The following is a 23,055-nucleotide window of genomic DNA, read 5'->3' as shown; positions in this document are numbered from 1 at the left end:
AAAAAAAAAATCAACTTCAATTAATAAATTGTTCTCCCATCTCATTTCCAGGTTCTTAATCACACATGTGCTGTATTCCCTGAATATTAATTTGCCTGACTCCTATTTATATTTCAATTCTAATATTTCCTACTCTGAAACTCAGTTCACTAAGTTTGGAGCCACCTCAAAGCTCACCACTGAACTCTGCTGCAGCAAATTAATGGCACAAAACAACGAAGCCAGACAACAGTGCTAGGATAAATGTGCCCACAGTGTCTATCATGACCAGCAACCAACAAGAGCAAAGACATGTGTGGCAGAGAGCTCTGACTGCCTCACTGCTCAGACACCACCCACTTATAGGCCAGAAAGCGGTCTGTGATGTGTGTTATGCTTGCTCAGTAGTTGCTTGATGCTGCTGCTAAGTCTGCTAAGCCGCTTCAGTCATGTCCAACTCTCTGCGACCCCATAGACTGCAGCCCACCAGGCTCCCCCACCCCTGAGATTCTCCAGGGAAGAATACTGGAATGGGTTGCTCAATAATATATGATAAAACTCCACAGTCTCTTTCAGTTCAGTTCAGTTCAGTCGCTCAGTCATGTCCGACTATTTGCGACCCCATGAATCGCAGCACGCCAGGCCTCCCTGTCCATCACCAACTCCCAGAGTTCACCCAAACTCTCATCCATCAAGTCAGTGATGCCATCCAGCCATCTCATCCTCTGTCGTCCCCTTGTCCTCCTGCTCCCAATCCCTCCCAGCATCAGAGTCTTTTACAATGAGTCAACTCTTCTCGTGAGGTGGCCAAAGTACTGGAGTTTCAACTTCAGCATCATTCCTTCCAAAGAACACCCAGGGCTGATCTCCGTTAGAATGGACTGGTTGGATCTCCTTGCAGTCCAAGGGACTCTCAAGAGTCTTCTCCAACATCACAGTACAAACGCATCAATTCTTTGGCGCTCAGCTTTCTTCACAGTCCAACTCTCGCATCCATACATGACTACTGGAAAAACCATAACCTTGACTAGACGGACCTTAGTCGGCAAAGTAATATCTCTGCTTTTGAATATGGTGTCTAGGTTGCTCATAACTTTTCTTCCAAGGAGTAAGCGTCTTTTAATTTCATGGCTGCAATCACCATCTGCAGTGCTTTTGGAGCCCAAAAAAATAAAGTCTGACGCTGTTTCCACTGTTTCCCCATCTATTTCCCATGAAGTGATGGGACCACATGCCATGATCTTCATTTTCTGAATGTTGAGCTTTAAGCCAACTTTTTCACTCTCCTCTTTCACTTCCATCAAGAGGCTTTTTAGCTCCTCTTCACTTTCTGCCAAAAGGGTGGTGTCATCTGTTTAAAATGGCCCAATATCCATGGAGCTGTTTTAGCTGAGGGATCCTCATACCTCCTCACTCTCCCGCTTCTCTAAGGGGCTTTTCAGTTCCCCCAAGCAGTGTGATAACCTCCGAATCCCATGAGAAACAGAGGTTTAGGAATCAGAAAACGACCTGGGCCTTGTATTTATCTGTGTTTGTATTTATTTATCTTAGATGAATTCTGAATCGCTTCTTAAGCCTCAGTGTCTTCATCTACACGGGAATACTGTTTCTATAGTTACTGATGGGGAGTCTATAGCTTACATGATGACTTCATGGAACAGTGTTAGGGAATCAATAGAAGGAATTCAATAATATTGATGCCCTTGTCCCTCCTTCCTTTAAGAGCTCAACTTTCTCTCCACAGAAAGTAGAAAATAAAGATCTGGTGCGGGAAGAAGTAAAATTCGATCAACATACTAAAAATGTTTTTTAAACAAGTGAATTATCTACAGAATGTTCAATTGCCAGGTGAATGACTCACTGAGGCTTACCAGATTCCTGACATAATAAGAATCTTCTTGATGCCAGCCAACAGCAGAGAAAAAAATTCAAAAGCTTATGAAAGGGCCCTTTAGATGTCTTGGATTACTCTGAATTATGAAATCTGAAGTTCTCATTAGGGCTTCCCTGTGGCTCAGACAGTTAAGAATCTGCCTGCAATGCAGGTGACCGGGGTTCAATCCCTGGGTTGGCAAGATCCTCTGGAGAAGGAAACGGCAACCCACTCCAGTGTTCCTGCCTGGAGAATCCCATGGACAGAGGAGTCTGGCAGGCTACTGTCCATGGGGGGTCGCACAGAGTCAGATACTGACTGAGTGACTAACACTTTCACTTTCAAGGGATTTACAGGCACACTGCACCTCTTTACAGTGCGTGCTCCAAGCAGAGGAATCAGAGAAACGGGGGTGAGCATGTCCAGTTCGCACTCCGTGGCCTCACCCTGCAGCAGGGCTCCCATCACACCAGCAGCCCCCCACCCGCTAACGCAGGCCTCGCTGCGGGCCCCAGAGACAGCTGAAGCTGCTCCTCTCACGGTGCCCACGGGCCCTAAGCAGCAGCCAGGATTCCACTTCTGAGACTCAGAGTGTGACCACCACGGCTCCTACAGAAGCGCACACAACGCCAAAGGGCTCATCTCAACCACTCAAAGCCCTAACGTCGGGGAGTACGAGTGTGCGGGCTGCGTCAGCTTTGTTCCCTCAAGGCCAAGGCGAAGCCTGATCTTTCCCTTCAATCTATTTCAATAAGCACATTTTGGGGAGAAATAAGAGAGAGAAACTAACAGGTAAGAACAGCAAGACTGTGGTCTAGTGAGAGAGGAGGGGCTTCAGAGGCAGATAAGCCCAGGTGGAAATTCCAGCTCCACCGCGACTCAGTGGGGGCCACGGGCTTGTTTCTCAAACCCCTGAGCTTCAGCTTCCTCGTTTATAGAAGAGAAATGATGCCCCTATGTTAGAGTTATGCACTGGCTCACTCATTAGTTCTTTACTGAGCGCTAACCCTATGCCCTGGGTGGACACTCAGGTCAACAGGCAGCTTCCAGGTCAGGTGGCACGGCCTTGACAGGAAGCTTGAGATGCTCTCGTCTCCCCTGCAAGGAGCACCCGGCACGTCTGGGTGTCGCAGGGCGACCTGCAAGGAGCCAATAGGAGGGCTGAGCCCTGAGGTGGAAAGAGGTGATGGAGCGGAGGCAGGGCGGGAGGAGAAAGCTGGAGGCGTAAGAAAGCGAGAGACGGATGACAAAACCACATTTAGGGGCCTGAACTTTATCCTGCAGACACTCAGCTCCACTGAAGGTTTTTAAGGTTTTAAACAAAGATGGGACATAACAGGTTTGCGTTTTATAAGGGATAATGAGGAAAACGTCAAATACTTCACAGACATCCCCCCACACACATTCACTTCCTCTCCTTTTTCTTCTCCAGCCACACACAGAGATGACAGCATCCTAACACCATAACAATATCAACCCAATTTAGATTAGAGTAACGTTCTCCTCTTTTCTATTAACAAAGTCACATCACACATCCAAAGGCTGCTTCACAGTGAACAGTCAACTGGAGGAGTGAATATAGCTTTTTCTCTTTCAATGGTGAATATCTAACAATCAAAATTTTATATTTTATTACAGGCATACCTCTTTATTGCATGCTTTACAGATATTTCATTTTTCACAAACTGAAGGTTTATAAGCAACCCTGAGTCAGGCAAGTTTACCAGAACCATTTCTCCAACAATATTTGCCCACTTTTGTCTCTCTGGGTCACATTTTGGTAATTCTCACAACATTTTAAAACTGTTTCATTATTATTATGTTTGTCATGGTGATGTGTGATCAGTGATCTTTGATATTACTATGTAGTTGTTTTAGCATTTTTTTAACAATGAAGTATTTTTATTTAGGGCTTTCCAGGTGGCACAGTGGTAAAGAATCTGCCTACCAACGCAGGAAACACAGGTTCAATCCCTGGGTTGAGAAGATCCCCTGGAGAAGGGAATGGCAACCCACTCCACTATCCTTGTCTGGAGAATCCCATGGACAGAGGAGCCTGGCAGGCTACAGACCACTGGTTCGCAACGAGTTGAACACTACTTTGCAACTGAGCTCGAGCACTGTTCATTTAAGGGAGATAGTTTTTAGGTAAAATGCTACTGCACACTTACTGAAGTATTGTGTAAACATAACTTTTATTTGCACTGAGAACCCAGGACAATTTCTGTAACTTGCTTTATTCTGATAGTCACTTTAGGGTGGTGGTCCAGAACCAAACCCACACTATCTCCGAGGTAAGCCTACATGGGAAACGTGACCGGAGAGACAGGACTCTGGTATGTGCTTCTAGGAACCCAAGTAATTCCTTTATTAACATTTTCCAATTTTCAGGTCTCGTGTTTCAAATTTCCCAACACTTATTTCCTACATTTGACTACTTTACAAACCACATTCAGACTACAATGGGATTTAAAAGCAACTTAGGTATAAAAATTTCATTAGGGAGTCGCTAAAGAGCAACTGACGAAAGGACAATTCCATTTACAATTCTATCAAGGAAAAGGAGATGGAACCTTCAAATACTACAATAACGTGTCATCTCTTATGTAATAAAACACCATGTATCACTAAAATACTTTGTTTTTTCTTGTTTGCCCTTTCCTGCCAAGAAACTGACTGCCACATTGCCGGTAGCATTCATAACACCTGGTTTTCCTGTAAAATTCTCTATTTTAGGAGTGTTCCATAATCTAAAGAAAGGTAACACATCCAGGAGGAATTCAATACTTATATGCAATTTAATTTTTTCTGTTTCAGCTTTGGGATAAAATATCTTGTTGGCCAGATCCAAATGAGCGACATTGACTTACATGTATCTTGTGATTTGTAAATAACTCATTAGGTTACTTTTAGATGCTATTATAAGACGTTATGGAGAAGGCAATGGCACCCCACTCCAGTACTCTTGCCTGGGAAATCCCATGGACGGAGGAGCCTGGTAGGCTACAGTCCATGGGGTTGCAAAGAGTCAGACTCGACCTGAGCCACTTCACTTTCACTTTTCACTTTCATGCATTGGAGAAGGGAAACGGCAACCCACTCCAGTGTTCATGCCTGGAGAATCCCAGGGACGGGGGCTGCCGTCTATGGAGTCACACAGAGTCGCACATGACGGAAGTGACTTAGCAGGTAGCCTAAGACGTTACGGTTTTCCATTAGCATGGTTTTCTTTTATGTCATAATAAAGCCATCACCTAAGTCTCACTTACCTGAGCATCTTGTTCAACCTGTGCCTCATCAATTCTAGCGTCAGGGTCTCTATTAGCCTAGAAGAGATATGTCATATTATTGGACGACATGAGCATTTTCATTCAAAAAAAAACAACAGCTCCACCAGATGGTTATGCACACAGAGCTTTTTCTCTTAGGAATAATAGGCTTTTACTATTTTAGATTATCAAACAAGCACTCTTCAAAACCAACCTAACCCTTTTGGTTTTAAAATCTATGAATAAAAGAGGATAGTGGTATTAAAAAAAAAAAGAAGCAACTATGAGTTAGCTATTAAGAATTCAGGTCAGATATGCTGAAATACAAACAAACACTGGCACCACACAGCCAGAATCAAGCAAGTACCAGAAATAATTACAAGAATTTTAAGTGACCTTACATAACCAATTTCAGACTAGTCCAGCTTTAGATTTTTAGTCAAACCACAAATAGTCTCTAGCCAATACCTGAAGGAGGACCACCAACATCCTCTGGTAGTACCCTGAAGTATCCCCCACCACATCATCTTCCAGGCTCGAGCCATACTCTGCAACAGAATAATGTCACTTATTTACAGCTTCTGTCAACTAGAAAAGGGTATCTTGCTGCATGAATCAAATGGAAGAGACATGAAAGAAGAAATATTTGATTAGCATAATAGTTTATCCTTCTCTGAGTGCTCTACAGACTGAAGGGTAAATGCTTTGAGTGAGAGGCTGGATGAAAACAGTCTCCCAAAAGCATTTGGTTCAAACCTAAATCATGACTTAGTCTTTTAGAAATGCAGTTATGTAGATACTGGATGATGCTGGAAAGCTTCTAAAATATAATCAATCTTAACTTCAAATTTTTGCTTTGCTTTCCTTTCAAATATTTTACCTGATTCATTTCCTAAGGTCTCCCATTCTCTAATATTCTGAATTTTTTTCCTTTGGGGAACGGCCTTTCCCTAACAAGATATTTCTCCTCTGCAACAGAGTTATTTCTGAGACCGCAGGGATATTTTTAAATATGTCTTTCCCCCCTCTATTTCCAGCTGTTCAACATAAAACCACAGCAAAGGGGAGAACGAGGATTTGCACAAGTCCAGAGGCACCTTTCACTGTCTCTCTACCAGCTACTGTTCAAGGAACAGCTACAGGAGGCACTGCAAGTGAAAGTCTGTCGCTAACGGAGTCTTCCACATCTCATGGATGCCACTGCACCAGGCTCCTCTGTCCATGGAATTCCCCAGGCAGGAATACGGGAGTGGGTTGCCATTCCCTTCTCCGGGGGATCTTCCCCACCCAGGGATCACCCCTGCATCTCCTGCTCTGGCAGGCAGATGCTTCACCACTGAGCCACTGAAGGTGTTACTGCAAGGCATCTAAAGACTTCGTTATTTGAAAGGAGACAAACTTTAAAAGCTTGAAACTTCTCCTTCTAGAAGTACAAAAGAGATATGTATCTATTTCAATCAGTTGCTCAAATAAAAAAACTTTGATGGAATTTTTTGTTCCTTCCTTTACTCCAACACCTACACATACATAATCAACCCTCAAATGCTTTTAAATATTTCTCCTCTTTCTGATGTATTTGCCTCATACCTCCCACCAACCTAGGCTGAGCCACAACTGGCCAGCTTACCTCCCCCAATACAGCTACCTAATTAGTCTCAAGTCTTCCCCCTCCCTCAATTGCCCCTTTTGTCCCCCCATCATCCATTCAGGAGCTTACAGGGCCTTTGAAGCATGCCCAAGCTTCTATTCTAGCCGTACGAGACCACCTGTAACAGAGGCTGACTGCAGCTGTTCCGTTTAGCCTATCTCCACTGTGGACGTGCATATCCCCCCACCAGTCAGGTCCTCTCTGTCCCTCAACCCTGTCTCCATACCATGGCACTCAGCGGGTGCATGGGGCTGAAAATGCCCACTTCACCCATGCAAAGCCCATCCCGCCTGGAAACCCTGGCTCAGTGTCCGACTGCACTGTGAAGCCTCCCTCAACACCCAAAGCCACAATGACTTCTCTTCTCTAAGTGAATTCTTGCATTAAACACGGTTTGACCTTTACTAGCCTTTAACTCTTGAAGTTTTTCTAAGTCACGTCAGAAACAGACTGCAAACTCCTTGAGGACAGGAGCACCTTTTGCATCCTTCCTGACAGCCAGTCCACTGCTGGACACAGAGCAGGTGCACACGAACACAGGGATGGACGGACCACACACAGTTACTATCCTCTTAGGCACCACATCTGCCATCCAGCGGTACAAAGGCTCACTCATCAGTGTCGACAACCCCGGAAAGAGACAGCTGAATATTACACCAGGTGAGAATCAACAGTGATACATATATCCCCTGAGACACATATACCCCCTTTGCTTTAGTGGCTTGGCCCTATCCAACAATAGAAACAGGAGCAGGAAAGGAAGATCCAGCGACTCAAAAGGTCATTATTTAGCTGCCACCGAGTTCACAGTTCTAAGCAGCTGGGTTCCAGTGTCATTTCTAAGATGAACAAACCAATGGCGAGACAGGAACCTGTTTTCCAAGCTGCAGGTGCTAGGCCTGGAGGCCTGCTGACTGAGCTGACAGCCTGGATGGTCTGATCCTCCTCAGCCAGGCAGAGGGCAGAGTCCTCTAGGGAAAATCTGATGAGAAAAGAACTCTACTTCTACTTTTCATTACATTCTTTTGGTTCCATTAACAGGATATGCTTCAGATCAAAGATTTTTTTTACACACACACACAAATTTATTAAAAAAAAGAAAAATCAAAATGCAGAGCAGTCAAGTCCTGTGCTTAGCTGAAACAACATACAAGTACTCAGACATTATCACCTCTGATTTGGGTGAGGTTTCCTTTTCAGTAACTTTTAACTTCTACTAACATAAAGCAATGTTTTTAAGGAAGAAAGACCACTTACATCTTAAATTTAATGCAAAAGAGACAACCTGTATATTTCTACACTGACTGTAAATCCTGTGTGAAAATAAGCTCCATCCTCATCAGAAGGTTTCTACAAACAATAAAATAGTTACAGATACAGAAAAAAGGCAGTCTTTTCCTCCTGAAAAAGAAACTACTTTGAATTGTTGCTTATCTGTTTACTCATTCATTCACTCATCCACTGGTGTACGGCCTACCTCCTGGAACTCTGAAGGACTGCATTTACTTTGGAGAAATGAAACAGTGACAGCAGAAACGAAGGGAAATATAATTCAAAACATTTACCTTCTTCATAAACTTGTTTTATGGCTCTCAGTTCTTCAGGTGTCCTTGACGCAATGATTTCTGTCAGGACTTTTTCATCTGTCCCAGCTCCCTGTTTGGAGATTTATTTTTTATAGAATTAAAAAAAAAAAACCATGCTAATAAGATTAAAAAGAAAGTGATTTTCCCAGAATAGCTGTTATTCAAATTGCAAAAATACAGAAATATTATCCAACATAACATTCACTTCTTGTATATGGGTTCTATTAGTTATAGAAATATAAAATTTCATATTAATTTTCTTTCTAAAGAAATTTTATCATTTTTTTGTCTAATAAAAAATGTTTATTGTATGCTATGTGTATATATAATATATAACAGATCACATAAATTTGTAATTTTATCGGTTTAATTCTAAATAGTTTAAAAATGAAACATTTAATGAAACAGGAAATGATAAAAACAGTAAAATATTAAAATGAAAAATTTACATAAATTTACACAAATGAACATTGATACTTAAGTCATATACCTCAAAGCATAAGCAGTTCTGCCCTCAAATTAAGTGCTCTATGGATCACAGGGAAATTCTATAATGAAGGTAACAATAAATGTACCATGGCTTAGCTATTAGGAACCAGTTATTGGATCAGTATAAAGGAACTGGCACTTGCTGTCTGTAGTTCTGAAGAGTAATTGCAGTTTGTCCTCCTTCCTGATAAAAGTCTTATCTACATTGCTAAACTAGAAGATACAAGAATGACGCAGCTGAACTTAATTTTAAAAGATAACATACTGGAGACTTGATTTCTTTATATTTCTGTTTCTTTACCAACAATGAAACATTGAAAAAAACTAGGTTTATGCTCTGGCAAAATTTTAGCTACTGGTAGCTCAGAGGTTAAAGCATCTGCCTGCAAGGCAGGAGACCTGGGTTCGATCCCTGGGTTGGAAAGATCCCCTGGAGAAGGAAATGGCAAGCCACTCCAGTATTCTTGCCTGGAGAATCTCATGGACTGAGGAGCCTGGTGGGCTACAGTCCACAGGGTCGCAAAGAGTCGGACAGGACTGAGCAACTTCACTTTCACTTTCACTAACATTCCAGAAGGCTGAAGAAAGATTTTCTTTATTCCAGAGAATCACTGTAAGAAAATGAAGCAGCATAGAAAGGCTCTAACTTGACAAGCCCTCTCCTCCCTCCGCCTGAGCTACATGAGGATCTAGTTGTTAATTTGCTCATGCAAAACCTAGATACTAAAGGCTGAGTTACTTCCACTCCCGTAAACATAAACAAATGATTCAATGTAGCCATATTTCATACAACATTCCAAACAGGAAGCAAGGAAATACGCATTTAAGTTACTTGCTACAATGAAATTATATCAAGCTTACCAGCTGCTTCATTTTAGTATTCAGAAGTACAGAAAAGTACAAAAGGGTACTAGAAAATCTTTATCTCAAAGTCCCAAAGTTCTCTTCACTTCAAAACTTCATCTTTTAAGCTAAAACTATTCACAATATTGTTTCCTAATCAGGTAACTTTCCAAACTACCCAGTCCAGTATTCTTGCCTGGAGAATCCCATGGATGGAGAAGCCTGGTGAGCTACAGTCCATGGGGTCACAAAGAGTCAGACACGACTGAGCGACTTCACTTTCACTTTCCAAACTAAAGGACTGAATAACTAATCTGTAACATTTTGAAAACATATCTCAAAATTAGGAAACAAGCATGAAATAAAACATAGAGGTCTGTAAAATATATTAAAAATTTAAAAAAAAAACACTATTATTGAGTTAACTATACAAAAGGGTTAAATAATATACATGTCATTCTTTCCCTCCTTTTCTTATTGCCTCCTACAATTCTGTCGTTCAAGAAACCCTCAGTGAAATCAGTTTGTTTTAATATAAAAAACACCATCAAGTAATTACCAACACAAAGTAATATTGTTCATGACAACAATGTTCCTTGCACTCATCTTTTTACCTTAAGAGCATGCTTCAGTTCATAGGCATCATAAAGCCGAGAGGGTTTCATCAGAGCCACGATTAATTTTTCAAATTTTCCAGTCAGTTCTGATTTCAGGTCATCCAGAAGGTCCTAGGACACAGAAAATATAAAGTTGTGAACCAGGTAGAAACTTTAAGGAGATTCTTCTTAAACATGAACAACAGCCCTTTGCACTAATGAATTCTTGACATTGCTATCTCCAAGTAAGATGCATGAGATAAACTATACCCTACAGCTTTGCATGATGCACTTTTGATATCTGACCTACCATGTGAACAAAGTAAAGACACTCATATGTCAAGGTATTTGTTTTTAAGATGTTTTTCTTACTTTCAGAGATTTTAAAAACTATTTTTAAAGTAAGCTAAAAATATTTTAAAAATACTGTTCTGAGAACCATGTCTATTGCAAACCCCCCCCACCAAAAATCATAAATGCATTTTTACAAGGAATAAAATTTGGCCTATTGAATCTAAACAATGTTTTCTCTTCTCTCCATATCTAATAATACTATAATACAAAACATACTATGTTCTAATACAGAATATGTTCTAAAACATAATGGATTATGTATTTCAGAACATAACAGATTATGTTCATTACTATGTCCCCGACTACTGCAGGACAGTTGCTACTATGGGGAACTTGTCTGTGTAATTTCAAAGATAAAAGCAGTACTTCTCATCCATTTCAGTTTCAGGACACAGGTAAACAGAACTTGTGTTTAAAATACTTTCTTTTTTTCCCCTTTTTATTTGTTTCTCAAAATAATGAACAAAAATTGTCAGAATGACAAAAGTACATTCAGCTTTTCACGTCTGTACTAATTCACTTAGTAACAAATTTAGTTTTGAGTTGTTAATCAAGTAAGAACATTTAAACCAATGAATTAAAATTCATTTATTAAAACATCCCTCCAATGGAACCAGACTGTGACTGTGTCGTAACAAAACATGCTGCAATATAGGTTTACACCTGGGAGATAATACAACAATCCTGACTATGGAACACAGAAGGGAAGAGGGCTGTTAGCACCATGAGATCTTTCAGCGACTTATGGTGTCAAGCAAGGAAAATCAACCACATGAAAGTAAGCTGGGTGAGCACCTTAACCAACAGCTCATAACTAAGAAACTAGAAAAGAGAAAAGGGGGAACAGGATTTCAGGATCATAAAATAAATGATATTTACAAAAGAATATCAGTAGGTTTTCAAACCAGTCTTAAAAGATAAAGCTGCTCTCACAGTTCTACCTTGGGATGAAGTATGGTCTTACCCTGCCAAACAGAGTTTTAAAAGCCACAGCAATCTCCTGGCGCTGAGCATTACTGCGGGATGTCAACAGAGTCAGGATGCTCTCCTCATCCGTGCCTGCAATTACGTTTGAACCATTACACCATGGCTCCCGTGCCCCCTCTCTCAAAAACCTTTGTAACCAGATCCCCAGTCACTTCAATTCCTTGCCTCATAAAAAATATTTTATTAAACCATTTATTAAAATGCAAAATTTACAATATGAAAATGTTACTATTTCCAACAATGCATACTACCTACCCCTAAACATGATAAAGTAGATACAAAAATTCTTCTCACTTTTTAAAAACTAATGCACCTATTTTTTTCTTGAAACAAAAGTTATTCAAATAACACTTCTTCACAAGGCATAATGTGTTGGGAGTTATAGGATATTGAGAAAGGAGAAAGGATACAGACCCTGGTTTCAAGTTACAAACAATGTAGGGAAAAAAAAATTACAAAAATACAAATAATCTCAAGCTAAGGTAAAATGTGACAAGGACCTTAGGAGAGGTCCAGGTGTTACACGGGGGTTCAGAGGAGGTTCTCTAAGCTGATAAGTAGTGGAAGACAGTTTTGGGAAAAGCTTCTTGGAAAAGGTAAATCCCACGCAAAAGAGTTTTAAAGGATGAAAAGATTTTGACAGGCTTTTGACAGTGATATAAAGAAGGGAAACTGGCTTTTAGAATTCAGGAAAAGCTCAGCAGTAGGAAGATGCAGGTCTTTCCTCATCACCGGAGAGCAGCTGGGGCAGGGGACACACCAGGCGGTGATGTGAGCTGGTGAGAAAGTGGGCTGGAACGCCAGGGAAGGCCGTGCAAGGCCAGAAGGCCTGCACCTGGCCCTGCTACAGCAGGACGTTCAGAACACAGAGCGCTGGGATCAGAGCAGGAAGACTGAGCAAGATGGAGCCGTTCACATGGACATTAGTGTAGGAGGAGCCTGAGGACGAGGAAGACCTCACGAGACATTCAGAACGCTGAGCGCTGGGGTCAGAGCATCAAGACTGAGCAAGATGGAGCCGTTCACATGGACATTAGTGTAGGAGGAGCCTGAGGACGAGGAGAGCAGTTATCTGCGGGAATTCCCATGGTGAGAGGTTTCCAAAAGGGAAAAAAAAAAAAAACAGCAAAAGAGAAGACAGTGAGATGTAAGACACTTACAGAACCAGATATCTGATCAGACACTGAGAGTAAAAGGCTACACATCTCATCACCCTCAGATATGTCTGCTTGTCTACTCAATCAGCTACTGTGCAGGTAAAGCTGAAAAGCTAAAAAAATAAAGAGGCTGAATTTAACTCCCGTCCAGTTCTACAGACTGAATATTGATGGTTAGTCATTATTTTTGTTATCTTAATTACCTATTCCTTCTATGTACATTCAGCTCAAAACATTCTAAAATTAGTCTTACTGTCAAACAAGACTTTTTGTTCAGAAAAACAAGTGTCACATTTTTTTTAGAACAAAAAGAAAGCTGAATTTACCCAGGCCTTTCATGGCCTTCCGGAGAGTTTCTGCATCAGCCCGCTCATCGAATCCAGGGAAGTCAGTCACGGTGCCTCTGAGAACCTGGCTCGGGAACATTTTTTATTATTAACGGCATGGCTAAGACCACAAACAGCATAAATTTCCTCTGTATCATGTTCAGACTTTACATTAATTTAGTAAGATACATAGCTTCATTTGAAATGGGAAATACACCATTACAACGTGGATCAGCAGTGCACGGATTCAGCACACGCGCTCTCCGGGCCCACCTGCACTCCCAGGAGTGGGAAGGCTGGTGTCCTGCCTGCAGGCACCGCCCCAGTGAGCAAGCCCCACCAGCATGTCCTGGTTCACGGAGGGTGCCTCCTTACAGGCTTGTTTCCCATTCAGTCTCTCATCACTTTGATTTGCATGCATGCTCAGCTTGTATTAGAATTTGATGCCTTACCCTAAGCACTCAACTCTAAGCAATGCTTTTAATACATCTAGTCCTATCTCTTAGGGATTTGAAGGTTCAGCAAAACCTGAAAAGATACTCAGTTGCTCATGTGCCCGAAGAATACAAATTTCTGAATTTAGAGTTGTATAAAGATATATTAGAATTATCAGAATATTATATTTATAAGATTGCCTATTTTATCATATATAGTACTTTTAATCATCCAAGTATTTTAATATTTTAAAAAATGTTTATAATATCATTAGATCTTTAGAATCCAAAGGCTTTACTAATCCTGAGCCATAAATTTTTATCTTGTGATAAAAGGAGGCTCCCAGGATTTATTTTTACTAATAAATGTTCCTGAAGTACCTCACAACTCCTGGCAAGGTTCCATCTAAAACTGAGAAATAAACAGTTACAAGGAATGGAGGTTGAGAATGCTTGTCTGGTTTATAATCACTTGTGTTTTATTATGAAGGCATGGAAGCGCAATCTCCTACAAGGAAAAAAATTCTCTTCTACCTTAACATCCAACTGCTGCATTTGCCAACAATATCATAACACCAACCAATGAAACAAACAAAAAAAAGATGACAAAAAAAAGAGCAATATCCTTGGGGAAGAACTTCCATGGGACACAGCACCAGAGGTCAGCTCAGTGACCTCGCTTCAGTGGAATGAATTACACCTCCAGAAGTAGCACTTGAGATTCAGGAGACAGATTCTCTCCTTGACCAAACTTTAGACAGAAACCTCAGAGCCTTCTTTTTGACAAGTCCAGCTGCACAAGTTCAGCCTGCCAAGCCCAGCTGCACAAGAATCTTGCTGAGTCAGTTTACGGAGAATCCCCCCAATACTTAGTAACTATTCAAGTTCCTCCTCTTCCACCTTTGATGAATGAATCTGTGGACTGCCTTTAGAACAAATCCTATTCAGTTCAGTTCAGTCACTCAGTTATGTCCAACTCTATTCAACCCCATGAATCGCAGCACGCCAGGCCTCCCTGTCCATCACCAACTCCCAGAGTCCACCCAAACGCATGTCCATAGAGACAGTGATGCAATCCAGCCATCTCAGCCTCTGTCGTCCCCTTCTCCTCCTGCTCCCAATCCCTCCCAGAATCAGAGTCTTTTCCAATGAGTCAACTCTTCTCATGAGGTGGCCAACGTACTGGAGTTTCAGCTTTAGCATCATTCCTTCCAAAGAACACTCAGGACTGATCTCCTTTAGAATGGACTGGTTGGATCTCCTTGCAGTCCAAGGGACTCTCAAGAGTCTTCTCCAACACCACAGTTCAAAAGTATCAGCTCTTCGGTGCTCAGCTTTCTTCACAGTCCAACTCCCACATCCATACATGACCACTGGAAAAACCATAGCCTTGACTAGACGGACCTTAGTCGGCAAAGTAATGTCTCTGCTTTTGAGTATGCAATCTAGGTTGGTCATAACTTTTCTTCCAAGGAGTAAGCGTCTTTTAATTTAATCCTATTAGGCCAGTTCAAAAAGAACCTCTCTGCCCTTGATGTCTCCTCTCAGTAACTCCCCACCCATGGGCACCCTCAGTCTGCTCAGTGGTTATACATCCCCAGCTGCCTTTGCTCCATTTGCACTTGAACCCAATCTCTTCTACTGAAATAGTCATGACCCTTACTGCAATAGTCTTGAAATTCTTCCTTACATTTTAACAACTGTGAGAATAAATTTTTAACAGTAGTTTTCTCTCATTCAAAGAAAGAAGAAAGATTCTTCTTTCCTCTAAACAGTTAGCCTTGAGAGAACCTACAGGAAGACCTTAGGGCTATAAAGATGTAGCCAAAAGTACATAATCCCAGGGAAGAGATGTTTCCCAGTTTGATCTCCCAACCCAGACTACTGACTGGCAGCAACTTTCATCCCCACCCCTACCTTCTCCTCACACGTGGAAAACAATAATTTATGGACCTGGCTTGACCACGTAGGGATGAGAAAACTCCCCTGCCCACCCTGGAGGAGGAGCTGATGATGGAAACATGATGTCTACTCAAGGAAGACAAAGAAGTCTTCTCCCTCTCCCCACTTTTCCTTTGATTATAAAACTGCAGCCCAGTAAACTCTCGGCATGGCATTTCTCCCCCATCCACTTGTAAGCCTCACAAGCGTCCTATTCTAATAAATCACTTATCTATCACTTTACCTCTTACTGAATTCTCTTCTGCACTGAGACATAAAGGACTATGGTACCCGAGCTCTTCAGACCCCGTAAATGACACACGATGCTTTCTTTCCCGGATACCTTGCCCTACATATCTCTTCATCTGGCTGTTCCTGAGTTGTATCCTTTTATAATCAACCAGTGATCTAGTTAAGTAAAGTGTTTTTCTGAGTTCTATAAGCCAATGATGCAGTCACTGGAAACTCCAATCAGTCAGTTGGAAGCACAGGTGACAGTCTGGACTTGCAACTAGCATCTGAAGCGGCTGGATACCAGAGGCTTCAAATGGTTCAACGTAATTAAAACAAGAACATTAGGTTGGGAGAAAAACTGGTAAGATCTGAGGCAACGGGCCCTTCAAAATTAGCATGGGTTAGGAAAGTTATTTCTCTCAAGTCCAACTGCAATTTCTGTTTAGTAAGACCACTTCAAATCGGTGAGAAAGATACCATCAACATCATCACAAAAACGAATAAATGCCATGGGTTTTCTCAGTGTGAGAACTTGAATGACTCAGTTCACCTGTCTGCTTATTTATTCATTCAAAACCATTTTCTGAATGGCTTCCTCATGCCACTCATCACTAGGAAAAAGTCATGATCCCCTAAGAGAAAATGACAGACATGTAAATAATCAAGTGCAATAGAGTATATTCACACAGAAGTTCCATTAGGGTGATGTGAGCACACGAAGGAGGGACTAAGACGGGAAAAGTGGGAAGAAAAGAAATCAGAAAACCTTCCCCATAGCAAGGGACAGTTAAGGAGTCTGGGATAGACGTGTGCACGTTGCTATATTTAAAACGGATCAACCTACTATATAGCACAGCAAACTCTGCTCAATTTTATGTGGCAGCCTGGATGGGAGGGGAATTTGGGGGGAGAATAGATACATGTATATGTATGGCTGAGCCCCTTCACTGTTCACCTGAAATTATCACAACATTCTTAATTGGCTATATACCAATATAAAATAAAAAGTCTGAAATGTGTCAAAAATAAAAGAAAGAAAGAGAAACTTCCCCCCAGTGTCTGAAGAGATGCCTGTGATTTTGCCAGGCAAGCTCAGGAAAACAGCGAAGGGCAGGCAGGTATTTCAAGGGGCATACAGCTGTGAGAGAAGGAACCCACGTGGCATTTTGGACAAGGGGTTAAGCGTTTCAACAGCCTGGAACAAGCAGGAAGACTGGAGAGAAACACAAAGAAGGGAAAGGTCGTCACCACAGAGGGAAAAGGAAGGCTGGAAGCCACAAAGCCAGACTTCCCCAGTCGGCAAGGGAAGCCCCTGGAGGGCATTTTACCAACAGGGAAGATCAAAGCTGACTCCGCAGGGCAGCAGCGGGGAGAACAGGACAGAACTGTGCATGAGTGGAGACAGAAGGACTGGCTTAAAAACGACTAAACAGAAGAAGCTTAAAACAGACCTGATCAAAGTCAGGAGCAGGAGAAATGGAAAGGGCCGGGGCCAAGGCAGAAAGAAACCATTCAGGATGACTTGCTTTTTGGAAAGGGAAGAGGACGGCTGGTTCTGCCTTTCTCCACAAACTGAACCAACAGCAGGCTTGTCAGTTGCTGGGGCACATCAGCGGTAACTGGAGCTGTGCGTGGTGTGCGTGGCGCCTGTCACCAAAGACAATACTAATGGAATGGAAAGAAGAGCCAGAGGAGAAGGGGAAGTCATCGACAATCAGAAGAGCAGATAATATCAGCGAGAGCGGCAGTGAGCTCAGAGCTTCACGGGGTCCTCAGTGAAATCCCATTTCACATATGAAGAAACACGCTGGCTAGAAGGGTTTGGCAGGTCACTCAAGTGACTGGCAAGCAAACAAGCAACAGAGCTGGGACGGAACACAGGCCACGGGACTGTGGGCTCTTGACTAGGATGCTATTCAGCCTCTCAAAGGCAAAAAGATAAAATCCAAAGAAGGTGATGGAACAGAAGCCAAAGCAAGGAAAGGAAGAAAAGGCAGTGTGCAAACAGGGCGTGAGCCACGGGAGAGAAAAGGTGGGAAAGGGTCCACTGGGCCTGGCAACCAGGAGATCTCTGGTGGTGGTGGGTCTGGCTGAAGGATACCGACGACTGAACTGAGAGGCAGAGCATCTCTGTGAACTCCCATCCTACAAACAGGTGGGGTTTTATATATATATATATATATTTTTTTTTAAACACTTTATCCAGTTTACAGGCTCTGAAGAAGCTGCCAGTAATAAGAGAAGTTAAAAATAGGGAAGAGATTAAGAACAGGAGACAGGAGGGGTTTGCCTTAGAAAAGAGAGACATTTGACCCTGATCCTGAAGAAAATGAGGTGAAGAATGGAAAAAAGAGACAGGGCTGTCTCCTCACGTCTTAGCACTGTGAAGAAGAAGAAACAGCTGAGAGTTTTCTAGAAACTGGGGAAAACTCTTACTACATTCCACGTGATCAGTCATCGTGAAAGCTTGCAAAGCCACGCAGCAGCATTAAGGGGCCAGCTGTGAATCACAGGACATGAGTCACACAGACAGAACCCTTGCTTGGACAGCCGTTTCCAGCTCCATCCCCGCCCTCGCCCACACCAAACCATCTATGTTGGGCCAACGGGACTCTGAGTGACTCATAGAGGGCTTACCCTGCTTCCTAGCATCACTGCTAGCCTCAAGCTCCACACGCACACCTTCCCCAGATGAATTCCAAGGGTAAGCAGCCACTGTTCCCTGTACCTGTCCTCAGTTCACCTCATTTACCCTGATTCTCTGCCACCAGTGCCATAACCAAGGGAATTATCATATATGCTTAGACAATAGGTGGCCAAAACATATAATTCACTCTAACTCTCAACTTCAAAATTACCCATTCTTCTAGGTCTATAATTTTGCAGGCTTTGTTTGTTTGTTTGCTCTAATTGAAAAAGTTCTTTACCTTCAAAGAGTAGTTATGCAAAATAAAATGAATAAAATTAAACCAAAACACAAGTGGAGGGCTGCTTTTCTAGAATTTAAGACACAAGAAAATAATACCAGAAATACCCCTTCAAATTTAAAGATGAGAAAACATTCAGCTGGGTCTGGAACATTTTAAACTGAAGGCACAGAGAACTAAACTCTCTTCAGGTCTGTCATCTAGTTCTATGAAATCAATACCTAAACACCTACCAATCATTCTACATAGTATTAATTGAGCCAGAAATCATTAAGCAAAGCCATGTAGCTGAGCAGCTATACAGTGGGTTTTAAGTACAGTTCTTCTGAGGCTCAGGTTTTGCAGAAAGCCTTCTGGAAGCCACCAAGAAAGGGGCAAGGGGGGAAGGCCAAGGGCAGTCCTGCCTTTCCTCTCGAGTCAGAGCAGCTTAGGTCTCATCTAACAGACAAAGTACAGGCCCATTAATATTTCCTGTGATAATGGGACTCAGAGATCAGCAGAGGAAAAAAAAATTGAAAATTACTGTACTGGGAAGGAAATGAGATAAGCAAGAAAAGGGAAAAGCCACGGCAGCATGATCATGATTTGAGACACAAAGTAAATTAATATTAGAAAAAAGCAGAATCTCCAAGAGTAGTGAGAGACACAGGACAAACACCTATCACGAGGGCTCAGAAACTAGGTAACTTACCTTCCCCATTGCGCAATGCCATCAAAACAGGTAAAAACTACAATTCAAAGTCTCAAATTCAAACTATCGCTATTGTTAAGTTTCACGTAGCTTCCTTTCCCTTTCATGCTCCTTTTTGGTTCCTTCCATTCTGTCTAGTTATTCAACTACCTCTGACCTTTAAATGTTAGGTGTAAGTAAAAAAAGCATCTCTATAAAGCAGTTTACACTCAGCGGTAAAGACTCCTGCAATTGAGGAGATGCAGGTTTGATACCTGGGTTGGGAAGATCCCTGAGGTGGGCATGACAACCCACCCCAGTATTCGTGCCTGGATAAGCCCATGGACAGAAGAGCTGGCGGGCTACAGTCCATGGGACTGCCAAGAGTCGGGCACGACTGAAGCAACTGGGCCCGCACGCACACACAGTAGAAGAAAAGGTTTAGTAACTTAATAAAGATTTTTGTCAATTTAAGTTAGACTTCTGTTGTATTCCTTTAATGCACCTATGGCTACCACCTTGCTAATTATAAGAATGCCTTCCCTTGGCAAATACTAATAAAATGGAAAGTTTAACTGTCTATGAATAATGGTGATAGTTTTGAATCAGTTAAGTGGGCAAATTCATTATCCTCTGATGAAGGGGCTATTGTATCTAGTTGTTCAATGGGCCATTTTGCACACAGCGCATGAATACCTATTTTACTAACCAATTCATTCTCACCAAAGCTTCAGAAAATAATCAAGTTTATAGATTTCTCATATTAGAGAAGAGTGTACATGGATTCACAACTTCCTTTTGCATTGAAACAAGAGACAGAATGAACATGGCTGGTCCTACACAGAGGCAGAAAATAAGCTTCAAATCTTTAGTTTCAAGAAGAGATAAATAATACATAACAAAAGGATGAACTACAGAGATGAAACATTATAGTCCATGGAATTCTCCAGGCCAGAATACTGAGTGGGTAGTTTTTCTCTTCTCCAGGGGATCTTCCCAACCCAGGGACGGAACCCAGGTCTCCCACATTGCAGGAGGGATTCTCTACCAGCTGAGCCACAAGGGAAGTCCAAAAATACTGGAGTGGGTAGCCTATCCGTTCTCCAGCAGATCTTCCTGACTCAGGAATCGAACCAGGGTCTCCTGCACTGCAGGCAGATTCTTTACGAGCTGAGCTATCAGGGAAGCCCTTATACGTAAACAAACAGATGACCTATAGAGATGAAAGAGGGTAAAATCATATACACCCGCTACACAACCTAAATGTTTTATAAAGAACTCAAGGTCAACAAATCTACGAACTGTTTTTCTCTCACCTCAAACCTGCATTCATTTCTCAAAAGAGAAACACAATCTACCACTCATCAAGCAAGCCACTCATCTTGAAGGGTGGTGTCCCTTCACTAACCCCCATTCATTCACGCATCCAATCTGCCCACTTTCTCCTACAGTCCCCTCCTACCCAAAGTCCCAGCTACTGCCTAGGTTAACATCTTAAAATTTCACAGTGGTAACAGCAACAGATTCCCAAGTAGCCGTCCAGCCTCCCCTTCCCTCCTCAACTCCCACACCACCATCCGGGCATGACCCTGGGGCCATCTTCGTTAATGCAGATGTGCCTGACGATGGCACAGCTCAGCCTCTGACTATACGGTAGCCCCCCATTCCCTACAGAATGTCCCGTGTTAACTCTGGCTCTTGGACAGCCTCTCCAGCACACTTTCCCAAGGCAGGCTCCATCACCCCACCTGCCTGCCCCTTCAATCCAGCAGAACCAGACTGCCTGAAGCGCTGGGCCCTGCCTCCCAAATTCCTCTACAGCCCTGAGCATGAGCTTTTGCTCTCACTGCCTCAATGTATCATGCCTTTCCTCTTTTGTCCCCTATGACTAACACCAGCTAAGGAACCTCCATTTCCTCTTCTGTGAAATGGAAACAGTAATACTTATTTCCAAAACTGTACAATAAGCACCAAACACAGAGGACAATGGCAACTTTGTATCAATAAATCTCAGTTCCATTCTCCTCTTTATGTCCCGCCTCTAAGAATCCTGGCACAGAGAAGGAATTCAAAAGCTTCAAACGTTCACAAATATATGCATGAATGGCAAAGTAAAGAGAACAGTTAGGAACTGGAGTCCAAAGAAAACGACACCGACTGGAATATGCACTCCTTTCAAATAATCAACTGCTTACAGATTTACATATTCTACAAACCAATAGACGTGTCCATGAAACACAAAGCAAAGGTGTTAGGAGCACTAATTTTTGTTTAAAAAAAAATCAACTGATATATTTGTGAAGTTTTAGAATAGTATATTGGTTATATGAATAAATTTTATTTCAGAACTAGACCTCTAACTTGCCACCTGTGTCAAACGGGCACTAGTTCAAGATAAGAGAATTAGGTTTACTGAACAACAAATTGCTTTGCCAACAAAGGTCGATATAGTCAAGCTATGATTTTTCCAGTGGTCATGTACAGATGTGAGAGTTGGACCATAAAGAAGGCTGAGCGCTGAAGAAGTGCTGCTTTTGAACTGAGGTGCTGCAGAAGACTCTTAGTACCTTGGACTGCAAGGAGATCAAACCAGTCCATCCTAAAGGAGACCAACTCTGAATACTCATTGGAAGGACTGATACGGAAGCTAAAGCTCCAATACTTGGGCCACCTGATGTGAAGAGCTGACTCAATTGGAAAAGACCTTGATGCTGGGAAAGGCTAAGGGCAGGAGGAGAAGGGGACAACAGAGAAAGAGATGGTTGGATGGCATCACCAACTCAACGGACATGAGTTTGACCAAACTCCAGTAAATAGTGACGGACAAGGAGGCCTGGCATGCTGCAGTCCATAGGGTCACAAAGAGTTGGACATAACTTAGCAACTGAACAACAAAAATGAATTGCTTAGTGGCTTGCAAAGCTGTCAAACAGCTTGGGATCGAGTTCTTTCTCAGCATCCAAAATGAAGGAATTAGAAACTAAGAGAGACTAACCCAAAGCAGCAGAGGCTATGGGTAAAAGGTAAGCTAACCTAAGAACCACGAAGAGAGTAACTACAGAGACATTTGACCTTAAAGTGAATGGCAAGAAAAAAGGCACTCAAAATCCAGCCAACTCCTCTGGAAGGAAGGTCATTTCAAATTTCTCCATTTCCATTGATACTGCTTGCTCTGCACAGGACCTTGTCAACTATCATTGAACAAAGATGTCAAGCAAATCAAAACAATTTCTTATTCAAATCTTGGAGAGTTTAAACATGAATCAGGCTGATAACTATGATGTTCGTGAAGCTTCTAGCCAAAAATTATGCAGCCTCCTTTTGCTTCATGACATTCCAAATGCCCTGAAGATATTAACTCCTTGTAAACAACACTATAAATAAAACTAAGTTTAGACAGTCAAAAATCTAACTTTTTAAAGTTTCATTATCTTAAAAGATAGCTAAATGACATAAAAACCTTAAGTTGAATTAAAATGTATTATATGGATCATTTGTCTAAGAAACAGAGCCAACTCTTGATTTTCCAAACCAAAGAACACAGAAGTACACAATGTACTTTTAAGTACTTAAATAAATTAACTATCTATGAAGTAATTTGGTTCTAGCTAAATACTGAGATTTAAAAAAACCTATGTAAGCAAGTAAAGCCAGAGGAGAGAAACAGGTCAGGACTCTATTTAAGAAATCCAACCCAAAATATTGCATATCAGATTAAAGAGATGACCCTAAAACATAATGA

The 23,055-nt window shown here is 41.9% G+C and overlaps 1 protein-coding gene across 1 annotated transcript in view; it reads right to left on the bottom strand.

Moving 5' to 3' along the window:
* ANXA5 (annexin A5) overlaps positions 1 to 23,055 on the bottom strand; it is a 35,295-nt gene that overhangs the window by 5,749 nt on the left and 6,491 nt on the right. Inside the window, exons 3-8 of the mRNA XM_018049165.1 lie at positions 13,108 to 13,192; positions 11,602 to 11,696; positions 10,302 to 10,415; positions 8,335 to 8,425; positions 5,590 to 5,669; positions 5,122 to 5,178 (exon numbers count right to left, since the gene is read on the bottom strand). Of these exons, the coding sequence (XP_017904654.1) occupies positions 5,122 to 5,178; positions 5,590 to 5,669; positions 8,335 to 8,425; positions 10,302 to 10,415; positions 11,602 to 11,696; positions 13,108 to 13,192 (522 nt within the window). The remainder of the gene's footprint in view (positions 1 to 5,121; positions 5,179 to 5,589; positions 5,670 to 8,334; positions 8,426 to 10,301; positions 10,416 to 11,601; positions 11,697 to 13,107; positions 13,193 to 23,055) is intronic.

Source organism: Capra hircus, chromosome 6 (assembly GCF_001704415.2).
Source record: "Capra hircus breed San Clemente chromosome 6, ASM170441v1, whole genome shotgun sequence".
NCBI lineage: Eukaryota > Metazoa > Chordata > Mammalia > Artiodactyla > Bovidae > Capra > Capra hircus.
This window is presented reverse-complemented; position numbering and strand designations above follow the sequence as displayed.